The sequence below is a fragment of the Rhagoletis pomonella genome, unplaced genomic scaffold (genome assembly GCF_013731165.1).
Source record: "Rhagoletis pomonella isolate Grant_MI unplaced genomic scaffold, Rhpom_1.0 Rhpom_scaffold_00012, whole genome shotgun sequence".
In the NCBI taxonomy this organism is placed as follows: domain Eukaryota; kingdom Metazoa; phylum Arthropoda; class Insecta; order Diptera; family Tephritidae; genus Rhagoletis; species Rhagoletis pomonella.
The window spans coordinates 2521776-2539042 of NW_023458566.1; the positions used below are offsets into that span (position 1 = coordinate 2521776).

At 32.6% G+C, this 17267-nt stretch overlaps 2 protein-coding genes across 3 annotated transcripts in view; both read right to left on the minus strand.

Annotated features, from left to right (window-relative positions):
- LOC118747680 (hippocampus abundant transcript 1 protein) overlaps positions 1 to 17267 on the minus strand; it is a 142910-nt gene that overhangs the window by 54302 nt on the left and 71341 nt on the right. The gene's annotated exons all lie outside the window — the stretch shown is intronic.
- The window catches only part of LOC118747679 (triple functional domain protein), a 183585-nt gene continuing 169259 nt past the window's right edge, over positions 2942 to 17267 (minus strand). Inside the window, exons 14-21 of the mRNA XM_036481744.1 lie at positions 6744 to 6818; positions 6503 to 6661; positions 6298 to 6413; positions 6116 to 6232; positions 5856 to 6045; positions 5631 to 5768; positions 5274 to 5540; positions 2942 to 4235 (exon numbers count right to left, since the gene is read on the minus strand). Coding sequence (XP_036337637.1) covers positions 4014 to 4235; positions 5274 to 5540; positions 5631 to 5768; positions 5856 to 6045; positions 6116 to 6232; positions 6298 to 6413; positions 6503 to 6661; positions 6744 to 6818 — 1284 coding nt within the window. The 3' untranslated portion in view covers positions 2942 to 4013. The remainder of the gene's footprint in view (positions 4236 to 5273; positions 5541 to 5630; positions 5769 to 5855; positions 6046 to 6115; positions 6233 to 6297; positions 6414 to 6502; positions 6662 to 6743; positions 6819 to 17267) is intronic.

The window sequence follows — 17267 nt, forward strand, 5'->3', positions numbered from 1 at the left end:
TCAGAATAATGTTAAACTTTAGCTTTAATTACTTATTGAATATATATATATATATATATATATATACATACTTCCATATGCAAGTATTATGCATATAAATAGACGAGATAAAATTTTCTTTGCTATAATATATTATATTCTTTGCGCGATCGAAAAACTTTACTCTCACAGACAAAAGTGTGACAAAGAGTGCAACTATTTTTGATAAAAAAAAAAATAAATGCAACAAAATATTTGTATTTCGAATGCAAACAGAAAAATGTAAATCAGCAAACTACTGCTACTGCCCATAGCTTTGCATTTTGATTATCCTTTTGCTCAAATGTCATAATTTTTGATTATTTTTTCTGACTCAAAACTAATTTTATTGGGTTACAAAATTAAAATTTACGCGCGGTTGAGTGGGTAGAGATGCGCATTGCCACTCGGTACGTCTAGGGTTCGATCCCTGGGTCGAGGAACATTCAAAAACAAGTTATTTTTTCTAATAGCGGTTGCTCCTCGGCAGACATTTGCAAACCTCCGAACGTACATATTTTCGCCCTGAAAAACTTCTCGCCGTTCGAAGACGGCCGCCCTTTGTGTCACAACATCAATGCGCACACCACAAATCGGAGCAGAAGCTCGGCCTAGCACTAGCAAGCGTGTCATCGCCTATTATCTATGTAATTTTGTTAAACACTTTTTAACTCAAATCAGTAAAGGAAATAGAAAAAGTCTGCTTTTATTTCACTGTTAGATCAAACCAAACAACACATTGAAGATCTAGAGCCCTTTACAGCTCAATCTACAATCATACAAAAGTTCTTAGGCTTACTCAACTTTCTGCCCGAGCACTTTTTTGCACAATTTCAGGCACGCTGCAATACCATAAGACTAACTGCATTACAAAAATGGGGAGACCCGCACCTATAAGGTCCCTAGACAACATTACACCTCCTCTCAATCTTGAGAACCAACTCTTCACGCGTATTCCTTTCAGGAACGATTGAGAAGATGAGTCGGTCTTGGGCCCAAAAGATGACTCCACAGCCTTATACACAGATGGCTATAAACTAAATCTAAGAGTAGGAAGCGGGATACACTCTCCAAAGACCTCTCATTGAACATCTGTTATAGGCTGTCAGACCCTTGGACTGGTCCGACTCCTTTTTCAAACTGCCTTCAGTAATTACCTTTGCTGATAGCCAAGGAACTGTCAATGCATAAGTCAATAAAAAGTTGGCTACTGAATTCACTATCCACTCGCAAGATGTGGGTAAGGTCATAAGAGACATACATAAATAGAAAGTAATTTGCATGGCAGATGAACTTGCCAGGAAGGATGCGTTCAGAAATGCATCAGGCCAAAGCAACAGTCTCTTTTATTTCTAAACTATAATTGATGGAAATGTCAAATATGTGCAAACACCGTTAAAAGCCGAATTGGAACTGAGTTGCGTAAATAAGACATTTCCATCAATTATAGTTTACAAATAAAAAAGGCTGATGCTTTGGCTTGATGCATTTCTGCTATTCCCATTGAAGAAAATTTAATAAAAGCTAAAAAATTAAATATAAAACTCCCGAGGACAAAGTAAGTATTTTGTTTTTACTTTCGTTCCGCAAATGCCAAATTTCAGCCATTCTTCGCTCAAGGAAGAAGACGGGGGAAAAAGATTCCCAAACTCTCACTTTCTCACTCACTCATAACAAGTTTCGACCTACAGAGGCGAATAAAATATTGGCTCGAATCGCGGCGTTGGATAGCGAGTGTACATCGCGCATTCAAATTGTATTGTGGAGAAAGCAGCTGCCATTTTATTTGATTCGATTCGAAACGAATAATCACTCGATCACCAATGCCGCGATTCGGGCGCAGCTGCGCTAGCCACACCACCTTAGATTAATTCCGTTGACTATTAGCAACAGAGTATCAAGAAAGCTACAATGTTGCAATATTGCGGTAATTATTAATTAACTCGCACACTGTTTTCGATCTATTTTTTTATGTAAAAAGAGTAAAATTAAAATATGTATTTGTAGTTGCATTGCCTTCGAAATGAGACACAGTTGAAAGATATCGTAAAAAATTTTTAATGGTCATTCCTGCATACTTAACTCAAACATTTTTTTTATGGATTACGACGTTCTTACAGCAAGCGAGCATTATGTTGACTAACCGCATATTTGTCTCAATTGCTATGACCGGTTAGAGTTCTGGCTGCTTTTCCATATACATTAATTTATTACTCACCAACTACCCTAATAAATTGAAAGAAATTTAAATTATAAACATAGCTCAATAAACAAAAAAAGTGCTAAAAATTAAAAAGGTTAAAAACTTAAATAAAAGACGTTTTTAATAGCTTTATCCCTTACTTCAAACACTTACCTATACTTAGACATTTGATGTTTAACCTTTGTTTTTTCTAATACTTAAATGTTTAACTGTACATTGTGCCCTTAGCGTTATTAACTTTAATGTTCCCGTACTCGAATCACACTTACGATATTTAGATAGATGCTCAACTTAAATAGTACACACTTCACTTACATACATACCCATGTGCCATTTTGCATATGCATACATAATTTGATTTGCCATTTCTTTTTTTATAGTCCAACAATGACGTAGTTTCTGATCATGTTCATACTTAATTATGTTAAATTTATAAATTCAAATTTAGTTTTTATGCCCTAGCACTTTGATACGTTTCGCATTTATTTCTGTTTCAAATCAAGCGCATGTTTCATTGCATTCGTTTGTGTGCCAAAACAAAAAAAAAAAAAAATTAAACTGCTTGCATTTGCAAAACTTAACAATTTCCTATTAAATTTAAACTAAATTTGTTATCATCCATCGTTATGCCAATTTCTAATTGTTGACTCAACAAACGATTTCATAACAAATGGCCAACACACTTTTTTGCAAAAAGAAAAAGAAAAAATAAATAAAAAATCATTGAAATGAAACATTTAATTTTCTATTTTAATTTTCTGTATTTTTACTTAGTAAAGGTATACGTAAGTTTATAAAAGAAATGAGTTAAATTAAATTACATAGTACATATTTTTAATTTCTTAGCAGCATAAATCACTCGTTAGGATCACTTAATTTATATTTTTTTTAGCTTAGTATTCCAACTTTATCAACTTTCCATTTAATTCATATTACAATTATAACTTGTCAGCTTTATTAATATTTAGACATAGATTTTTTCGCTATTAGAAAAAATTAAAATAATTAAATTAAATTACATATAATATCGAACGCATGCGTTTTTGTATTTTTTTTTTTGGGGGGAAATCTATACTAGAATTAATTCTTTTGTTTTTTGTTTTAAATAGCTTATTCTGTTGACAGCAGATGCGCATTAATAATGCATAAATACATACATACATAAACATATATGTATGTATATTTTGTTCATCGATAAAACTAGGCTTGCACATATCGTAAGCATTCGGCTGTCGTTGGCCAAACTCAAATACTACAGCCAGACTATGGGCTAATACTTATTGCAAATAATAAATATGTATAGATATACATATTTATATACATAAATCAAATGCACCTGTAGTACTAAAAAAGAATTGAATAGTTTTAGATAAATATATAGGTTGAAATTGGCGAGAGTTTTATATGTAGTCTTTTTCTCAACTAATACAAAGGGTATCTATCAACAGAACAGTAGAACATTTCAAATATTTGTTAGAATTTATATGTATGTATATAAAAGCGTGTCTTAGTAAATCAGCGTGGCGTGGCGCCTTCCTTGTTTTTTTTACATCTTTGCTTTGCATTTCCATTACAAATTTCTTTTGCTACACACATACCCATACATCCTTCATCGTTTGAAAATGTTTTCCTTTTGCCTTGATTACAATGCATGTAGATTTCAAATATCAAGTATTGTATTAATACATAGTTTCTTTTTTTTATAAATTTCCACGAAATGCTTTGTTGCAAATAATTGTACATGATTGCTGTTTTGTTTATGTTTTTGTTCTTTTTGTTTGCTTGTCGAATTTTAATTCTGTTGCTGTTGCTGCTGTTGATATTCGATAGGACTGGTGATTGCCCTAAGGAAATCGTGTTGTGACTGCAGTATATTGCGTATGATGCGCAACCATTCATTGGTTAAATCCACTGTAGCTGCATAGCAAACTATATTCAAACCGGGTTTATTTGGATCGGTTGATTTGAGCAGAAAACGATTATTTGGTAATTCTTCTAACTGCATTTTGTTGACCTATTGAAAATGAGATAAAAATTAAAAAAAAAAATATAGCGTATTAATTTTTAAATAGGATTGCTCTTAATTGGGATAATGTTCCTCTTCTAAAGCTTGAAAGCACTAGAAGTTCTCTACAAAAAATAAAGTAACTAAAATATCGCAATAAAAGAGCTAAATTCTGATTTTTATGTTAAAAAAATACCACAGATACATGTCAAAGACGAGAAAAAATATGCTAATTTCTGCCTTAACTATGCACAATATTCCAAAAATTATATCTGATTAAAAAAGGCGTGAATCCAACACCGACTACACTTACAACAGTGTTTTAGCGCAGAACACCGCTCCGCGTAGGCGGTCTTCGGGGGCGCTTACAAAAAAGTCCCCATCAGTCTAACTCCGGCTACGCCGTCCACAGTATTTTTGCACAGGCATAATTCATTTTGACAAGTGCAATTAGGCCGCGATTAAAAAATGATACTACGCCCCCGAATAAATAAGCGCTCTTAATTCCATCTATACTTCGCATACACTACAATCGCTTCCAACAGCGGTAAATACAGGCTGTTTCTCAAGAAAAGTTACAGATTTTCTGCTGGATTACACAAAAAACAGTTACGCATTTTCTGCTGGGTTAACACAAATTTTACCCATACCGAAACAAAGATGTTTAAACAGAAAAAACATTTTGCCCTTCACACAAGTCAGTAATATAATGTCCATTTAGAGGCATATAAACGTTGGGTTTTTTAAATGCGATTTCATAGCCCTGCCCGCCTGTGTATTTCAAGAAAATATCTAGCCTCCACCACACCTCCGAACCATTCTGCAAACTCGTATTTCTTATCATACAATGGAGCCAAATTTGAACCAAACATTACCACAAATAAATTTTAATTCCCCAGTTCTATAGGATACATACATACATATGTACTACAGATTAAGTAGCCCCTGGTTATTTTACAATACGTCCAGCGGCTAGTTTAAACTACTCATAGAAAGTCTAGTGAACTTTTGCAAATTTTAATTTTCTAACTGCAGCGCTTCACCTACCTGTATATGCGACCGATAGGTATATGTTGGACTACTATACTGCAGCTTCTTGCCATCAATATCCGCAAAAATTATACTTTGCTCGAATAGAAAAACATACAATTCACGCGGTTTCTGCATCATATAGGCATTACGTTCAGCATTCTTCTCATCTTCAACGCAGGTCAATTTGTCATGTAGCAGCAGTTTGCCTTGCGCAGTTATTTTACCCTCAAATTTTTGCAAGCGACGTAATTCCATCGCTTCGTTAGCAGCCTTGCAAATCATCTAAAAATGGTACAGATTGTGGATAAAAATTAAATTAATATTACAAAGGACTGCGACTCGGAATCAATTTGTTGAAATAAGCTTCCTTACCCCCATAACGCGCATAGCTTCCTCGATGCCGACAACTTCAGCATCACGTCCAGCTGCACGAGCATGTTTGGCTATTTCTCTGAATAACAATTCATATTTTGGCAATCTTTGCACCGGTTTTATGAGCAAATCGTTGAGCTATAAATATTTAGTAGCGAAAAAGATATTTGAAACGAGAAAATTTAGTGACGAAAGATTCATTTGGTGTTCACTTGGAAAACTTACATCCAAACGACTACCGAGTTTTTGTCGTATTTGATCAAAATATGCAAGATGAGTGGTCACTATGTGATCCGACACTGGTTTGTTTTGGTAATATTTATTATACATATCAAATTTGGGTAAATAACGTTTGATAATAGGGCCCAGATCGGCGGGCGAGTTACGACAGCGAACTATTGCCTCCAAAAAGAATCTATCAGAAAAAAAAAAATGTAAGAGAATGCAATTTAGAGTGGCCTTTGGCATTTTCGCACTATATTTACTTCTTATGCCACTCATAGATGGCCTCAATGTTGCCGAAAACCATGCGCTCTTTACCGCCTTTTAGATCATCGGGTATGGGTATATCACTTTTGGGATCGAGCACCTCAGCTAAGTAACTGTAAATGTAAAGAAAATGTTTATACTTCAATTAGTTACATATAAAATTAAACAATTTACATACCCATTTACAACACTTTTTAAGTCTTCAATATATGACTTTTCGGTGGTTATTAATTCATCGATTGCGTATTGACGCTTTCTAAGCGCGCTTTCAATATCACTGTTTTCTGTATTACGCTAGCAATAGAAAGTTACGAGATATACAAAAAGTTAAAAAATTTGTATTGTGTTTTATGTTTATAAACAAGTTAATTGTAGATGCATACCTCCTCATGATTATATAAGTTGCTGTTGTCGTAATTATCTGTGGCATCTGTCTTCTCACCAACTGTGTTGCAACCGTTGCTGGCACAAACATCAGCATTGCTATTACTGCAATTGTTTGCGTTTGGTTTTAAAATTTTTGATTTCTCCTCGTGTTGTTCCTGTGGCAAAGGAAAATGTAATAGGAATAGGACATGATCTACTTGTATAAAAAATGTAGAAAAATAGGTATTGTATACGAACCGTTTTCTCTTTGACAATTTGCTCAATTTCCGATAAATCTACGGCGGGATTTCCATCCATTTTGCCAGCGCTTGCCTGTAATAAATATAAAATGAAGAGTATTTATTTATAGATAGTGTTTTTATAAATTAAAATGTGACATAAATATAAATATTAGCAAATGAGTATCTTTGGACAGGGAAGGGATCGGTTTGAAAACGCCTTATCTCAGAAAACTTTTCAAAAACGATCCAGATGAAGACAAAATTAAATTTTTTTATTATATATATATATATAACAAGTGATTACAGTGCCGAACAGAAGTATTGGCACAGTTAATTTTTCGCAATTTTTCGACGCCATATTCATAAGTTTCGGAATTTTTGAGAACTTTTTTATTCAAAATTGACATGAATGAAGTGATGTTGCCGATTTGTCATCACAGCAATAAATCGGTGAGTCGCCAATTTGTTGCCATTGACGATTGTTGCCTATTTCTCATGTTTTGCATGGTGGGTAATCAAAGAAAACGACCGATATTCTTTAATAAATTTCATTTAATGGATTCGCATGATCATCTGTATTTTCTTGCTTTGAATTTACACACATATTTCGTTCGATGGCAATAAATTACACACAATAAGTGGAGAAAATTTTGTCCTCCTGCCTTAGATTATTTAAAAACATATACTAAAAGATATGTATATGAATTGGTTAAAAGAAGAAAGATGAAAAGCATTTCAACGCCTTCATTTCCTGTTTTTCTCATTCTTTTACAAAATTTATGTACATACGTATGCTTTAATATATTTTTATTTTATTTTCATTTTCAATGCGCCACTAAAAATATATGCGCGCGTATTATACTGATTGTTAGCGCCGAGTTCGTAGCGTATATGGCAAGTGTTGATGTGATTTGTCGGTTCTTAATTGAGTGCGTTTCAGATGCACTTATCTACCTACAAATGTACATACATATGTATGAGTACCAAGCTTTGCAAATACTTATACATAGTTGTCTGAACACACTATTGTATAAATTGTATTTTGTGAATGACAAACACTGCATCGCTGAGCACGACAAGCAGAAGAAGCACAGAGTGAGTGCAGCTCACTAATTCGCCTAAGGCTCTTCTCTTCATAACTCAGAATAAGAAATTGTTTGTTGAAAATACAAAAAATGTACATACATACATGCATATGTGAAGGAACTAGTACGAAATGTGTGCATAAATACGTATAGCATTTTTTTGTTTAAGAAATGTTGGCGCAAGCTGAAAGAACCCCAAAAATATTGAGCAATATTAATATAAGATAAGGATCTTTATGATAGAAAAATTTATGACTGCTATTGGACATACAATTTAGAAATGAGTGTGTATTGATACTAGAGCTTTAACTGCTTGAAAAAAAAGTTTTGTTCCTTATTTTTTTTTCAAGCAGATAAAGCTCTAGTATCATTAAACACTTATTTCTAAATTGTATGTCCAATACAAGTCATTAATGTTTTCTGTCATAAAGATCCTTATCTTATATTAATCGCCAGTTTAATGCTGAATTTGCACTAGGCATTAATCACTATTTTGTTTCAAATGCAATGACACGAATAATTTTTAATGCCCAATTTGGCAGTACAATTTCTGTCATTTAATGACCAGTGGAAATTCAGCATAATGTATTTTGAAAATGGCCGTGGCATCGCCCATCAATTCCCACCAAACTCGGAACGCCCATTGCTTAGAATCACACTAAGAAACCTGTTGAAAATTTTTGAAATCGAACAATAACCGCGCCCACTTCCCATACAAGGGTAATTTACAGAAATACGAAAATTGCGATAAATCAGTATATTAATTCCGAACCTACTTTACTCAAAACCGATGTTTACATCTCTTAGAAATATAGAAAAATAAATGAGATTATCAAACATTTTTCGTAAATGACTACATAAATTCAATTTCTACCAAACTCGGTACAATTACTGCACTTGGAACAAAAACGAAATATGTTCAAAATTTTTGAAATCGGATTAAAGTTACGCCTTCTTCCCATATAACAGTAAATCTCGGACATACGAAAACTCTGATATTTCAATTACTAAGGACACTAATTTAATCAAACTTAAAACTTACAACAATCTCTGAATAAGAAATGAGATAATCATAATTTATTTTTAAATGGGCCTGGCACCGGTCAATTATGACTACATTAGTGTATATGTATCGGTAAGCGCCAGGGTTATAACTACTGCATGTCTAAATAAGAGTAAATGACATGAAAAATCGTAGCAAAATATAAAATTCCGTAGTAGAATTTGTATTATCCTCCCTTTGCTGAAAGGAAAACATAATCCAGAATTTTTTTAAAAATTAAGTATGCGAAAAATGTTGTACGAAAAATAACTATATTGCGTACTTGCAATTTTTCTCATTTCTAGGACCTTCAGCAATCTTACGTTTCCACCATAAATATTGGGGGGAAATTATGAATTTTATGTAGGTGATCAAAAAATTTACACAGTTCATTTTGATATAGGTAACTTATTTACATATGTCATACAAGACAAGACAATTCAACTTCTTTATTTTTTGTGGATTAATATGTTTGTTTTGCGGCAATGTAGTGCGCACATTATTATTTCCGAAAGAAAATTGAAGTAGATCGTAGGTAAAGCATAGTAGCGTAGAAAATTTTTCGAAAATCGGAGTAAATCTACTACGGTCGTAGTAAGGATCCAACCATGGTAAGCACTAGGAATGTTAATCCCGGGATGCCGGCCTTTTTTAGGTCTCGAAAATCCCGGGATTCTTGGCAAATAATCCCGGCATTTTCGAGATTTGTAATTTGCAGGGATGACAATAATAAAAACTCCTTTTCTTGACCAGTATTGGCTATATTTCTTTTTTTAATTCATAATTAATATTTTTTTATAAATGTCTAGCTCATTATACATATATGCGATAGTAAATTTTACACACAAAAATCAATATATTCGCGAAACCATGGGCCAAATATAGTAAAAATGCATTTTTAGTTTTTCACTCTGACGTCAGCAATTAAAAAATGATTTAACAAATTCAGTGAAATGTGCTTAGAGAAGAAGTATGGGTATCAAATTAAAAAGAAAATTCTGTAGAATTTAAGCAGATTCAATGTTTTGCTGTGTAAGGACTGGCAAGTATTGAAAATGTCCGTTTAAATTTTTATCCTTGAAATTTCGCAATATTTGTTTTTGATAAAATTATATATTAAGGACGTATATAAACTCGATAACATCCACGAATTCCGTCCTTCCAACTTTATCAGCTTAAAAAATTACCTATTCGTCCTTGTGAATCTAAAAATTTTAAGAAAATTTTTCTTGCATTTGGCACCCATAATTTTATTCTAAATACATTGCATTGAATTTTTCAAATCATTTTTGGCATTAATCATATCTTTGAAATTTCAAAGTCCTTTAAAATAAATCCTGACGTCAGAGAGAAAAAATAAAAACGTCACTTTAAATTAAAAAGCAGGTTTCAAACCCATTTTTTTATTATTTATTTTATGGTAGAAAAGCAATTATGCAAATTGTGGTAGAAGCAGTTTTTTCGATTTAAGTTGTTGAAAAGTAATGAATATCTAAATCCCAGGACTAATCCCGGGATCCCGGAATTGTGATAACGACATCCCGAATATCCCGGGATCGTAAAAAGCGTAAAAATTAACATCCCTAGTAAGCACTTTATCGATTCCTGCAAAACCTGGTACAATTTTTTCTTTAATTCTAATTTAGCACAGTTTCAATAATACTATTCAACAATTTTTATTGAGCTTGAGGCCGCTTTTAATGAAAAACTATTGTGGAAGAGCAACAACAATTTTGAAAAAATGGTAGAAGTGATCGCTATTTCGGAAATCACCACATTTCCTCATCAGACTTCTTCAATAAATACTGTTTGAAATCTGGAAGAAGACCCTAGGTTATAATGTAGTTTACAGTAAGGGTATATAAAGTTCGATTTCGGCCGAACTTATACTTTTTTAAAATTCTCTTTTTCTCATTGCCACTTTTCAGGATAAATACTGATCTTAACGAGGCACGACGACTTTCACTTAATCTTTCAGGAAGTGTGCTTAAGTCGATTTTACATACGCGATCCGACACTGGAACATATTCACTGTGAAAAATTTGCTCGCTCTATGTGGTTGGTTGAAGAGCCATTAATAATAGTTAGTCACTTTACTGCATTGATTATCTGACAATATGGATTATAGACTTACTAAAACCGTAAATACACTGTGCACTTTGCGGCGAAATGTACGCCGCCAGCAACTTTTATTTTCCACTGTCAGTTTCTTTTGCTTTGAGTTGGCAAAAATGAGCAATATAAATTCACTTTGCTATAATTACTTCACTTTATCGGGAATATGGTTTCACTGTTACATATGTATATATTTTTTTTTATTATGCACATACTTATATGTATGTGATTAGTTAAGACTGTGTGCGAGTATGACTAAATAAGGTTACAATTTATTTTATTTTTTTTTTTTAATTTTGAAAAAGAAATTCATAAAAACGGTTATAATTTCGGCAGATTTCTTTACCTTGGCTTTTATCGAGAGTACGAAAATTGCGGATCGGTGCATTCTGAAAAGTTCGCATGCCATTTTCATATTTTTGAGTGATAAAGATTTGATGATATACATGTTTCATAGAGTTGTATGTATAAATAGTATACATATGTATATTTACTGCAATAAAGTTTACAATTCTTTCAAATTATTAATCACTTGAACGAATCCCTTTATACAAATTTCTAAGGCATTGGTCGAACTATTTTAAGATGCCAATTCATTTGAGCACTTTTAACATTTATTCCGTTTTACGAATTTTACGTTTGCATGGGCACTGCTTGAGCCAAGAACTGAAACTAAATGATTACCGTTTGACTTGAGAGCTTATGGATTTGGTGCCCGTAAAACTGGCAAATGACCCCAATTCTCTTCTTTTATCAAAATTTGTGCTTTCTTAGAAGCTCATTATCGCGCTTGGAGTTAAAGTAACCCGTACGAAGAAGAGTGAGTGATGCTTTATGCTCATATAACAACAATATCCACATATTGGGAAATACATAAGCAGGCAGGTTCTGCAATTCACTTCCGAGTGAATTTCAATCAAAATAGCTTTGAATTCAAATTGGCAGGGGTTGAAATTCATTCGGAAGTGAATTGCAGAACCAGCTTGATTGACTCATAATTTGACACTGAACTAAATTATGGCATGATTATGCTTAAAACTTTTGCGATTGAATAGTGGATTAATAAAGGGTTGGAGATCCTGCGATTTGACAACGTTACGACTCTTTTTTGGGCGTCAAATCGTATTTATGCATCAAAAGGATCAAAGCTTTCAAGCATTTCGAAGTTTTAACTTTACTAAAAAAAAACTCTTACAGCTTAGCTTTTCATACCAGACTAAGAGGTTGAATTAACGACCCTTCTAGAAGAGGCGATGGGAGACGACGCCTGCCTTAAGTTTATCAATAAAATAGTTAAATCTCAACAATTAAAGGTAATTTGTTGAAAAATTTAAACATGCATCTTATTATACTAAAATTCAGTGGGCTATAAAAAGTGATAAAAAGTTGGAAATTTGCATGAAAATTTACCGAAATTTCCTAGTTTTTGTACAAAGTTTGAAATTTTGGGTTTTGTTGAATTAAAAACCAAAATTTTATAAAAAATAACGAACATTATTTAACATTAGAGACGTTGGGAATATAACAAAATAAAATTATTTTTGGGTTTGTTTTTTTCACTTAGCCAAGCATAATCTCCGAGAAAAAGTTTTTAAGATGACAAAGCAGCTGTAGCGGCGAATTCGGCTAATTTGGGGGCGATTGTTTCGAAAACTAGCCCTGAAATTACCACTTAATTTTAACGCAATCACCATCTGTTAAATTTCATAGACATTTCCTGAGAGTAAACTGTATGTATGTATGCATGTCCAAACATGCATGTAAAAAAGTAAAGTCGGAATTTGTACGCTCTCACCCCCCATACCGAAAAAATAGACCCTTATTTTTTTTTTTATTTTTAAATCAAAAAATATTTAGAGGTCGCTCGAAGCGCTTAAAGTTTGTCATGTATTTTATATGGGGAAAAAAGAACTTTTCGTTGAAATAGTATAGCATTATTTTTTTAACAATTTTTTCATAGTAACTATATTTTATAGGTCAGTCAAAACCCCCAGAAAATTGCAGAAAATGCTATGGGGGGATAAATAAAAAATCTTTAGTATTAAAAAATGGCTAAATAAACAACTGGATATTGTACCATTTCCACGAAAAGTTGTTTTTTTCTCATATAAAATACATGGAAAATTTTGAGCGCTTTGAGCGACCTCTAAATATTTTTTGATTTCAAAATAAAAAAATAGGGGTATACTTTCATTCGATATAGAACAATCCTAGGGGGGAGCATTAAAATTCCTACTTTACTTAGTTTGGGCCACCCTAATATACATATGTGCTCATATAGGAACTGCATCTAACTTAGGATAACTTAAAGTTGATTTGGAAGGAACCAAACGTCACTATTATTTTTATATTTACTTTGAGGAAAGCTAACTATATTTGTATGGCGATGGGCGCGAAGTCAAAGTCAAGGGTGGTTACCTTTGAATTAGGTGTCAACTAACTTGTAACTAACTACTTTTGGACATAAAATATCAATAAGAAAAAATTAATATTTTTTTTTTTAATTTTTTACTCAGACATAACTTTAAAATGATAATATAAAATTCGATTTCATTTTATTCGTACTGAACTTGAAAAAGCATTTGTGAAGTGCAGAAAAAAATGTATTTAAAGTAAAATTTTTAAGAGTATACCTACATATTTAAACAGAACCTAGTTTAAAGAAAACCAAATTCCGACATCTGCAAGACTCCTGCTAGACTTTACAACTCACTTTAAGTTAGTTTGTTGCAGCTAATTGAAAAAACAATTAACGAAATCCCGCAAAAAAGCTAACTGCAAGTTGGTTATTTTTTATCAATTGATAATTTTTTCTGGAAGCGTGGTTCTCATTTGGTCCGCTTTCTCCATATGTGGTATGCGAGAAAAAATGACATAGTGTTGCCAGAAGGGTTATATATGGGTATGTATAAAAAAAATTAAATCAAAATAAACTACCCAAATATTGAATTTGTTAGACCAAAACAACCCACAATGTACTGTTATTTGCTATGCTTCTCAATGCCAATCTACGGTAAAAAGGATCTATTGATTTGCGTTTTATATGCAGCACCAATTGATACTTTCAGGGTATAAAAACTGTACGCTCAGTGTTATCATGTCAAGCAAGAATCGCATTTAGACACACAATGAAAATTACATTTCATTATTTTTTGTTAAATTCAAAGATATTACACACCTACTGAGTTCACCGCCTTTTTTTAATGTTATTAATAACTATATATGTATGTATGTAGTACACAATTTAGCCATATTCGCACACATCTTAAATTTGTGAAAAATGTTTAAAAGAATACTTTTTCAAAACGTTAATTTTTTTATATTTTTTTATTAATATTAATTTGGTTTCACTTCTCAACAACACGCGCGAAATCGTATGCAACCGTTTGTTGTTGATATTTTTAAACAGGAATAAATAACTAAATGCCACCAAAAGCGTTGTGGCGGAAAGACAAATTCAAACTGAATTGTATTGCGAAAAATTGGCTTGTTGCTCACCCTCATTCGGGCGACGATCGGTTGAAGCCGATTCAAGTAGCGTGAGAGTGTGACCACAGAGTAAAATCAAGCTAAATATTAGGCAAATAAGAAGGCGGTTTTATATTTGCATATATTTCGTACACACACGCATACATACTATATACAAAGGTAAATAAATAAATGACTATGTCTACAAATATGACCACCAAGTACGCAAATAGTATCTCATTAACAATATAACAAAATGTTTAGAAGGAATTACTCACTCGAAGGCATACCTGTCCATCTCCACTAATATAATAATACATACTTATAAGCTAGATGCTTTTCACTAATCAGCCTAAAAGAATTGGTTGTTGCGGTTTTTGCGCTACGTAGCGGCTGAGGAAAATTTTCCCATAATTATTTGTTGTTATTTCTATAAACAACGTGCGGACTGTATTTTCCTCTCCACGCAAGCATAGCACTAAAGTGTAGTCTGCCTCGTATTATTTTTACGTACATATATAAAATCTTGGTGTCAGATCTGTCTTAAGAGGACTTACTGTATTGTTTATTTGCAAACAAAAATCGCATGCTTTGAAAATTTTCTTCGAAATAGAAATTTTTCGTGGGGTTTCGCCTTATTTTTGTTTTCTTCGTTTTTGGTTGCAATTTTTTATGCTGTTTAAGTTTTAGTGGGCTTTTAAAGTGAAGGTTTGTTTAGACAATGACGTGTTGTGTTTGGTTGGTGTGAAAATATGCAAAAAGCAGTCTATAATGGTATATCTTTTTTTTTGCAAAATACATATTTACAAATATTTATGTATGTTCATGGACACTAGAAACAGACATACATATGTAGGTATATACTAAGGTGATTGACTTGTTTTTTTTACAAACCGGTTTTTTTTTATATCTTGATTTTTCGAATACCGAACAAACCGGATTTTTTTTTTTATCGAACAACCCGGTTGGTTTCATTTCATACAAATCTTTGTTGAAGTTTTCAAGGCTTTTGCTAGTGTAAGGGAAACCCCTGAGTAGTTTTAAATTTATATCCTTGGTTATTTGAGGATGAAAAGGATTATAACAGGATAACAGGATCATATTTGATTTCAAACAATGAATGTACGGCGATTTTAAAAACTTAAAATAACAGACGTGATTTTTTCACTAGTTTTTTTTTTTGGTTTGTTTGTTTTACCTTTGATCTAAAAAAAGCTTTGAACTTATTTTGCTTTTTTTTTTGTATTTTCTAAATAAAAGCTATCTTTACTGTTAATAAATTTATAGTAATTTTTTGTCATGTCTGCGGTTTATCCGGTTTTTCTTAGTCTCAAAATCAGGAACCGGTTTTGGAAAAAAGCGAATAATACAATGCCCTAGTATGCAGTGGTCGAAATAATTATAGCCGCGCCAAATTTTGACAGGTTTTAACATATTATTTTTGTTGTTATTTAATTTTGGTTATTTTTTTATAAAAAATATAGTTCATTCTTTAACAAAATCCCTGTAAATTCAAGCTTCAAACTTTGTGAATTATTAAAAAAATCAATAAACTTTTGTAAAAATTTCTAGTTTTTTTAATTAGATTCCTAGAAAGATTCTGAGTATGCAGTTTTGTAGCCCATTGAATCCTAGTACAAGCAAAGTACAAGCTTCAAATGGCTAAAAATGCCGGTTGATTTTAAAAATTTTTTTTTTGATTTTGAATTGGAATACAATTTTTTCAAAAACGCATTAACTCAATTTGGCCAAAGTTTTACGTATGTCATTTATTTATCTGTGTAAAAAAACCGATCAAAAATCAGATTCATCTACTTTGCTGAAAGTGCCTTTATTAAACCTATTATTTCTCAAGCTATTTAACCAAGCTTTCAATGGGCAGCCACACAAGTTCCCACTCCTACTAGATCTTTGACATAAAATTTTAACCGGTTAAGTACTGGTTCTTTTCAGAAAATTGGCCGCCTTGTTACTGCTGGGAGATGTGTGCGCTTTTGAGTGTATTGACATTTTTTTTTTTACTGGGCGTGGTATGCGCGTAAACGCCTACGACAGACAAAGCGCAACAAAAAAAAATACAACATAATTAAAATGTAAACAAATAAAATTGTGAGAAAGTAGGTTTGGTAAACTAATTTGACGCTTAATTGGCGTAAATATAAGGTGAACCACTGGCACTTGTTCCAGAATGGCAATCGAAGGTTGACCCGTTGCTATAAGAGAAATATTTTTATGCATAGCGCGAATGGGAACTGGAAAATTGTTGCGACGAATGGCTGTGAACCAACGCGTTAGAAGTGCCTTTCAATGCTGACAGAAACGTAAACATTTCATCAAGTTTATTTTAGTGTCGAAACCACGCGCCTAAGGGTTGTGGGAATCGGCAGGCGTGCTGTCAAAAAAAGACATTGTTAACACAGAATGTGAATCCTTTTCGACTCGAAAATGTCAGAAAATGCAATGCATAAAAATTCTTTAGTATTACATAAAAAGTCTTAGTATTACAAAATAGTTAAATAAGCAATAGGGTATTGTTAAGTCCCCATAAGAGAACCAGCGTTTTCCGATCGAAAAATATTGAATTCAGGAATTCTATACCATTTCTAGGAAAAGTTATTTTTTCCTTTATAATATACATGGAAAACTTTGAGCGCTTTCAGTGATCTCTAAATATTTTTTGATTTCAAAATTAAAAAAAAAAATAGTTGTATAGCTTTTCGACATAGAACAATCGCAGGGGGTGAGAGCATTAAAATGCCCACTTTACTTATTTTGGACCACCCTAATACACATAAATATCTACATAATAACTTAAAGACCTCTACCAAAG